The sequence below is a fragment of the Dromiciops gliroides genome, chromosome 1 (assembly GCF_019393635.1).
Source record: "Dromiciops gliroides isolate mDroGli1 chromosome 1, mDroGli1.pri, whole genome shotgun sequence".
NCBI classification, from domain to species: Eukaryota; Metazoa; Chordata; class Mammalia; order Microbiotheria; family Microbiotheriidae; genus Dromiciops; species Dromiciops gliroides.
In genome coordinates, this window is record NC_057861.1 from 427,530,919 (window position 1) to 427,539,186 (window position 8,268).

The following is an 8,268-nucleotide window of genomic DNA, read 5'->3' on the forward strand; positions in this document are numbered from 1 at the left end:
TTTTAATTTTGGCTCTTTTTAAACCATCATCAACAGGTTAAAATTATTGCATTCCCAGAACATATAGGCCTCCTAGAAATCTCTTTTCTTTAGATTTTCTGCTGCTGTTTTGGATCTGTTTTTGTATTTTTCTTCTTGTCTCAGTGATTTGCTGAATGTTAGGACCTTCAGAGTGCCTTTTAGTGGCGTACTTCATTCTCTTGAGAAGCTATGTGGGGTGGTGGGTAGAGAGCCAGGCTTGGACACAGAAGACTTGGATTCATTCAAGCCCTATTTCCTCCCTATACTGCCTTGCGATCCTGGGCAAATCACTCTACCTCTCTCATTGTACTGGGCAGTTCTTTAATACTATAAGTTGGCAGAGAAGTTCTTTAAGACTGTAAGTTGGGGCAGCTAGGTGGCATAGTGGATAAAGCACTGGCCTTGGATTCAGTAGGACCTGAGTTCAAATCCAGCTTCAGATACTTGACCCTTACTAGCTGTGTGACCCTGGGCAAGTCACTTAACCTCAATTGCCTCACCTAAAAAAAAGAAAGAAAGAAAGACTGTAAGTTGCCCCTCTCTTCCATTGACTCTCTTTGCAAGGAATATTCAGTGGCTAAATACTCAGGAAATGCACAGTAGAGGGAGGGGTCTGTGTCTTAGGGATAAATCCATTTTCTTTCCTTGTCCCCACTTTGATCCTTACTATTGAAGGAAACGCACTGAAAGCATAAATTGGGTTGAGAGGATGCTTTTGCTCTAAGCCGTCATCAACATCTTGATGATGTAAGTATGTTCTTCCCCTTAAATTTATTAGAGAGTTATAATAATACAATAATTGAATAATAAATTCAGCAAACATATATGCTGTGTGCTGGAGGTGGTTAAGTACTATTAAATCTTTTGGAATTTAATACATTACACTTCTTCCCTAAAGCTTTACCTGACATTGGGGGTAAGGTAAGGGCTTCTGCCAAACCTCACCTTGCCTAGGCATATAGCCTCCCCTTTTCTCCCTACCTAAACAGAATTAATCCCTTCCATTTTTTTTGGTTTAAATTTAAATTCTGTCTATAATCAGTGTTCCCTCATCTATATTTAATAAATCTGACCATCATTGCTTTTTGTGGTAAAATATAAGGTTTGGAGTACAGAAACCATATCTCTTTGACTTAAATAACATATTGCTACAAACAGGTGGGTTCTTAAACATTTTTGGTTCCTTGTTCTTTTCCCATTCCTTTCTTGTATACCTCCGTTTCCTTTATTTTTGGTCCAGACCTGTGATTTTATTGGTATAGAGGATTCCACATTCATTTATTTATCTATCCATCCATCCATCCATTTATTTATTCATTTATTTTCTCACTCACACATTTATTTATTTGCTTACTTATTCATTCATTTATCTATTTTTGTTTTGTTTTTGTTTTTAATTTTAATTTTTCTCAATTACATGTAAAGATATTTTTTTGAGTTCCATATTTTTCTCCCACCCTCCCTTCCCTCTCCCCTCCCAAGGCCAGTAAGCAATTTGATACAGGTTATGCATTACTATCATGTTAAACATATTTCCACATTAATCAGAGGATTCCATATTCAGGCAGCTGTCTCCACCAATATCCATCAGCAACTACTTTACAAGTTAGAATCTTAGAAATTTTCCTGGGACACTGAGAGATTAAGTGACTTGTCCAGGTTAACAAAGACAGTGTGTGTCAAAGACAGGATTTGAATATAGATTGTCTTAATTTCAGGGACATGTCCCTACACACTGGACCAGGCTGCCTCTCTGTGTCTTTAATAATTACTTAGAGTGCATAGCCTTTAAAAACTGGAAGCAAATTATTTGCCTCGGGATTAGGAAGTGGTTTAACATTCTGGAATCTGAATGTAATGGAATATCATTGCATAAGGACTATGAAGAATTAGAGAAACATGGAGAAAACTTGTGTGAAATGTTTCAGGACAGAGAAGGCACAGCCAGATCACACAATATGTCAGTGGAGAGGCAGCTGCAGAAGCTCTGGTCAGACTCAGAGATCAATGTTGATACTGACTGTGCCATCAAAGGGAAGGGCATATCCCTTTGTTTTGGTAACAGACTTCTTGGGGCATGTACTTGGTAGATTCAGTGACTGTAGCTTTCTGGGAAGTATTATGTGTGTCAGATTGGTTTTTTTAAATGCCTTGTTTTTCCTGTCCTTTAATTTGATAATTTTCACAATCTCTCTCTAGGGTATGTGTAGTCTTCCAGATTATGTGACATTTAAGAGTTTCCCTGGAATCCCTTTACAACATATCTTCAGTGCTGCAGGAGATGACTTGCTAGACCTCATACAAGGTTTATTCACATTTAATCCTTGTACCCGGCTCACAGCTACTCAGGTATTTTAACATGTCCTTTAAAAATCACGTTAAGTAATCTGAAGATAATCTTACGTAACAGTAGCTGCCATCACACTTTAAAACTAACGTTGCCCTCTGCAGTATCCCAGTGGTATTTTTAAGTTTCTCTTTTGGAACAGTAGAAAAATAAGAAACCGAGTTTCATTTATATATCTTTTGTGACCTAAATGAAAGCCGAATGCTTGAAACAGTTTTCAACAATGTATTTTATGACTGGGTGGAGGCAGGAAGAAACCTTTACTGAGATTGCTACAGAGTAAAGAGCAAGTTTTAATTATCCATAGAATAGCTTGGCAAACAATCTATTTTAGAGGCTGTTATTTTTGTTTTGTTTTGTTTTGTTTTTTTGCAGGGCAATGGGGGTTAAGTGACTTGCCCAGGGTCACACAGCTAGTAAGTGTCAGGTGTCTGAGGTCGGATTTGAACTCAGGTACTCCTGAATCCAGGGCCAGTGCTTTATCCGCTGTGCCACCTAGCTGCCCCCAGAGGCTGTTATTTTGATCGAAATCCAGGACCTCTCTGTTGGATACTAGAATTTTTAGACCACAATTGCCAAGCATTTTTTGAATTAATACCAGAAAAAGTTGTAAATTAGAGGTTCTATTCTTTCAAGTTTGTGTATTTGTATGAAAAGTGTGACTTTTTATTTGTATTTGGATCTGGAGTATAAAATACATGGAGAAGTAGCTAAAAAGCAGTAGACCTGGACTCTAGTCTGAACCCTGCCACCATTTAGCTGAGAGACACTTTGACAAGTCACTGAGACTCAGTTTCCTCATGTGAAATGAAGAAGTTGGACTGGAAGACCTTAAAGATTTCTTCCAATTTTGTGGTCCCATCCTAATTAAAATGATCATTATTTGCAGTTTTGGGGTAGTTATATATTTGTTGTTGTTGTTGTTGTTGTTTTTGCAGGGCAATGAGGGTTAAATGACTTGCCCAGGGTCACAGAGCTAGTAAGTATCAAGTGTCTGAGGCTGGATTTGAACTCAGGTCCTCCTGAATCCAGGGCCAGTGCTTTATCCACTGCGCCACCCAGCTGCCCCTATTTGTTCTTTTTTTTTTTTTAGCACCATTTGAAACCCTGGATTTTGCAGATTCATTTTTTGAAATATTTAGAATCACACTAAAAATAGAAATGAAAGTATTGGGGTAGCAAGGCCATTTCAGTGCACAAATAATACTTTAAGAGCCAATGCTGGGGGCAGCTAGGTGGCGAAGTAGATAAAGCACCAGCCCTAGATTCAGGAGGACCTGAGTTCAATCTGACTTCAGGCACTTGACACTTACTAGTTGTGTGACCCTGGGCAAGTCACTTAAACCTCATTGCCCTGCAAAAAAAAAAAAAAGCCAATGCTAAATACAAAGCAAAGTAAGTAGAGACTGTAAATCAACAACACAATAAATACAACAAGAAGAACCAGGAAAAAAAAATCAAAAGTGTAAAGAACAAACATGACTTGAAAGAAGAGATATGAGAAGATACTCCCAACTCAACCCCCTTTGTTCACGAGTGTTGTACATTGTACATTTTCCAGACTTTTTCAGTGTATTGTTCAATTATGCTGATCTTTTTTCCTATTTTTCTTTTTCTATCTTTAAAAATATAATTTGTGGGGCAGCTAGGTGGTACAGTGGATAGAGCACCGGCCCTGGAGTCAGGAGTACCTGAGTTCAAATCTGGCCTCAGACACTTAACACTTACTAGTTGTGTGACCCTGGGCAAGTCACTTAACCCCAATTGCCTCACTAAAAAAAAAAAAAAAGAAGTAAAAATATAATTTGTTGGGGACAGCTAGGTGGCACAGTGGATAAAGCACTGGCCCTAGATTCAGGAAGACCTGAGTTCAAATCTGGCCTCAGACACTTGACACTTACTAGCTGTGTGACCCTGGGCAAGTCACTTAACCCTCAATTGCTCCACCAAATAAATAAATAAACAAGCAAACAAATAAGTAAATACATACGTACATAAATAGAAATATCATTTGTTTTGTGGGATGGGGTCTCTGAGGGAGGGAGGGATACTGGGAGAAACTGGCAATGCAAAAGACATTAATGAAAAAACTTTTTTAAAATAAGTATTATGTTGTTCAGTCATTTTCAGCTGTATACAGCTCTTTATCACCCCATTTGGGTTTTTTTGGCAAAGATACTGATTGGTGTAATGATTGGAATGATACCACCTGCTGGAGACTTACTGTAGGAAAGCTTCACCATGAGGAGAAAGCGCCTGAGGGCAAGCCATGTGACTTTTCTTTGGCCTTGGCTTGTGGGAGGAAGAAGGGGCTAGGCTGGCTCTCTCACTCTCTTTTGTCAGGACTCTGGTGGAGAGCGGAGCTAGAAATGCGCTCTCCCTTTAACAGATAGATGAATCTAGGCCTTTCTCTTTCTCTTCACCAAATTCTTATTCTCCTTAATAAATGCTTAAAAGTCTAACTTTTGCTAAAGTTTATAATTTATTGGCGACCACTCATTAGATATTTTAGACAGACTAGCTAGAGTTTGTGTGTGTGTGTGTGTGTGTGTGTGTGTGTGTGTGTGTGTGTGTGTGTGAGTGAGGCAATTGGGGTTAAGTGACTTGCACAGGGTCACACAGCTAGTAAGTGTCACGTGTCTGAGGCTGGATTTGAACTCAGGTCCTCCCGAATCCAGGGCCAGTGCTCTATCCACTGCGCCACCTAGCTGCCCCAGACTAGCTAGAATTTTAGCCCCTTTACACTGGAGTGGTTTGCCATTTCCTTCTCCAGCTCATTTGACAGATGAGAAAACTGAGGCAAACGGATTAAGTGACTAAAGCGTCACACATCTAGTAAGTGAGGCTGAATTTGAACTCAGATCTTCCTGACTCCAGGCCAGGAGTTCTAAGATATACTAAGACACCTAGCTGACCCTAAAATATAAATACATGCAGCCTTAAAGAAATTAATGTTTAGAAGCCTTGAGTGCTTTTCTAACTACCTATTTAAGCTACAGTAGACCAATTCAATATTATTAGTTACTTTTTTCCCCGTTTGAATTATAATTCATCCTTCAGTCTTCAAATAAGACATCTATTAAAAATAAAAGGCAATATCAAATGTTTACTTTTCCAGATGTTGGTTGAGATATCAGGAGCCTAATTAGAGAGCACTTATTTTTTTTTCTGGCATTGTCCTCACTTTCATAGTATTGTAGTCCCTAAAGTATAGAACTAAAATATGAAATATTTAAACCTAGGTGCAAAATACAACAGAATATGCTTTTCTGAGAAATGATGCCAAGTCCCTCCATTACCATAGATTGTGTTTAAAGCTTTGTAAAGAGCTATAAAATGAGACCATTTCCCCCTTCTTTTATTAATGGGATTGGCTAAACTTGGGCTAAGCTTTGAGTGTGGGTTTTTCTTAGACAACTTGCATTTTTAGGGCTACTAATAACCCAAGAAATTTTTAGGCCTCGTTTAAAAATTTTTGGTCCTCACTGAAAAAACAAACATGGAATTCTGTGATGTTACTTAAGCATGTAATTTGTTCAGGCTAGAGAAAAGAGGGAATGTAATGAAAAGTTTGATGCTTATTTAAAAACTACCTTGGTACTTTTGTTTTTGGCTTTTTAAGGCATTGAAAACTAAGTATTTCAGTAACCGACCAGGGCCTACTCCTGGGTGCCATCTGCCAAGACCAAACTGCCCTGCGGAGTCCCTGAAGGAGCAGCCAAATCCAGCTGTAGCAGCAAAACGGAAACGGACTGATGCCTTGGAACAAGGTAGAAACCCTAGGTTCTTAAGAAACAAACTGAACTCAGTAGACTATAGATACAAATCATAATAATAATAATAGCATTTATAGAGTGCTGTGAGGTTTAAGCCCTTTATCTCATCAAATCCTCACAACTACTCTGGAAGGTAGGTGGTATTATTATCTCCATTTAACAGATGAGGAAACTGAGGGGAAAAAAAGTGAAGTGACTTGCTTAGGGTCTCACAGCTAGTGAGTGTCTGAGGCCAGGTTTGAACTCATTCATTCTGATTCAGTGTTCCAACTGTAACACCTAGCTGCTAATTAATGTTACTTACTTTAAGAAACACAAATATTGGGGGCAGCTAGGTGGAGCAGTGGATAAAGCACTGGCCCTGGATTCAGGAGGACCTGAGTTCAAATATGGCCTCAGACACTTGACACTTACTAGCTGTGTGACCCTGGGCAAGTCACTTAACCATCATTGTCCTACCAAAAAAAAAAAAGGAAACACAAATATCCTAAAATTTCATGAAATGCATCTTACATAAGTACAGTATTTTCGAATCACCAGTGGATAGGTTTAATTTGTAGAATTTTTAGTTGAGTGTTTTGTTTAGGTTTGAACTTTAGTAAAATAGTTTATCTTTAATTTGAACTTTCCCCTTAATCTCTTATAACAAATAAATCTGAAAATTTCTGCTAGTATGCACTTATTTAGCACCTACTAATGTGCTTAACTATGTTATAAAAATTAGGTACTCTTATTTATCTCTACTTTACATTTGAGGAAATTGAGGCAGGCAAAGGTGAAGTGATTTGCCCAGGGTCACACAGCTAATAAGTGTCTTAAACCATATGTGTGTCTTCTTGACTCTAGACCCAATGATCTTTCCACCATACCACCTATCTGTCTCAAATTTTTATAAAGACATTTGGCCTCTCTGCTGATGTTCATTATTATGCTTATTAGAGTACTTTAATGAAATGTGGTTGGAAGGAAGATGTAATTTTGTTATTAAGTTAATATTTTATTGATCCCTTTTGCTTTTATATCAGTCATTTCCAGATATATACTCTGCTCCACTCCCAATGACTCTTTACTTCTAATTTAACTTTTTATGAACTTAAATTATCCAAGTTGAAATGGACTTGTCATTATAACTTTATATGCTTCCATTGAAACAACTCATTTGCTCAGAAGATAGCCTGTATTTTATACACTAAATTGGCAATAAAAGGGCTGATCCTAATTTTTTTTGTAAATTCTTATTAGTGTAATTAGTGCTGAGTAAGTGATCTTAGAAAATATTAATATGGAGAGATAATTGAAACTTAGTGACTGGTAAATTTTTTCCATTTCTTCCTAGGTGGATTACCAAAAAAGCTGATTTTTTAATTACTGTGAGTACTGGACAGCATTGTGCTGATGAACATAGAAAAAAAAATAATAATGAGAAAATACTAAACATTAAATGAATGTTATAAAAAGTGAATTTGTAAATATTCTACACATGTAAGATATGTAAAACTCTTGCTGAAATAAAATTCTTTTGTAAAAAATTCAGGTTCCTTAAATTACTTATTCCATAACTGATTATGACTTGACATTCTGACTCAGATTTTAAAGCACTGGTGCCCTAACGCTGCAGCTGTTTCACTTACTGATCCTTTGTTTCTTCTCCCTTGCCATTGTATTTTGATCGTTCCATTGCTGGTTTATACTCTTAACCATTCGAAGAAAAAATGGATCCCAGATTGTTGTTGATTTTGACCTTTGTCCTGAAGGACATTGATGACTACATATAAAGAGCTGCAAATGGATTCTATAGATCACTAACCAATAGAGACTTGAGAGGGGGTCAGGGGCGGGGGGGTGATGATCAGTGATTCACAATTCTTTCTGAAAAAAGTGAACTAGTTAAGAAAATGACATCTGAGAATGTATTGGTTTTGTACTTCTGCACTTCATCTTAAAATAAAGCCCCTCATGACTTCTGTACCCTGTCTTTCCAGACTAATTAAATATTAATCCTTGTCATATATTCTATTTAAGGCAAAGTTGCCTCCTCGATGTTCCCCCTACATGACATTCCTGCCCCCCACCTCCAAGCCTCGGCACAGGCTGTTCCCTCCCTTCCCCTGCTGCACTCTGCTC

At 37.8% G+C, this 8,268-nt stretch overlaps 1 protein-coding gene across 2 annotated transcripts in view; it reads left to right on the forward strand.

Moving 5' to 3' along the window:
• CDK7 (cyclin dependent kinase 7) overlaps window positions 1–7,965 on the forward strand; it is a 32,102-nt gene extending 24,137 nt beyond the window's left edge. For both annotated transcript variants that reach the window (XM_043979185.1, XM_043979186.1), the window contains 3 exons: window positions 2,221–2,370; window positions 5,991–6,138; window positions 7,481–7,965. In XM_043979185.1, coding sequence (XP_043835120.1) covers window positions 2,221–2,370; window positions 5,991–6,138; window positions 7,481–7,509 — 327 coding nt within the window. In that variant the 3' untranslated portion in view covers window positions 7,510–7,965. The remainder of the gene's footprint in view (window positions 1–2,220; window positions 2,371–5,990; window positions 6,139–7,480) is intronic.
• The last annotated feature ends 303 nt before the right edge of the window (window positions 7,966–8,268 follow it).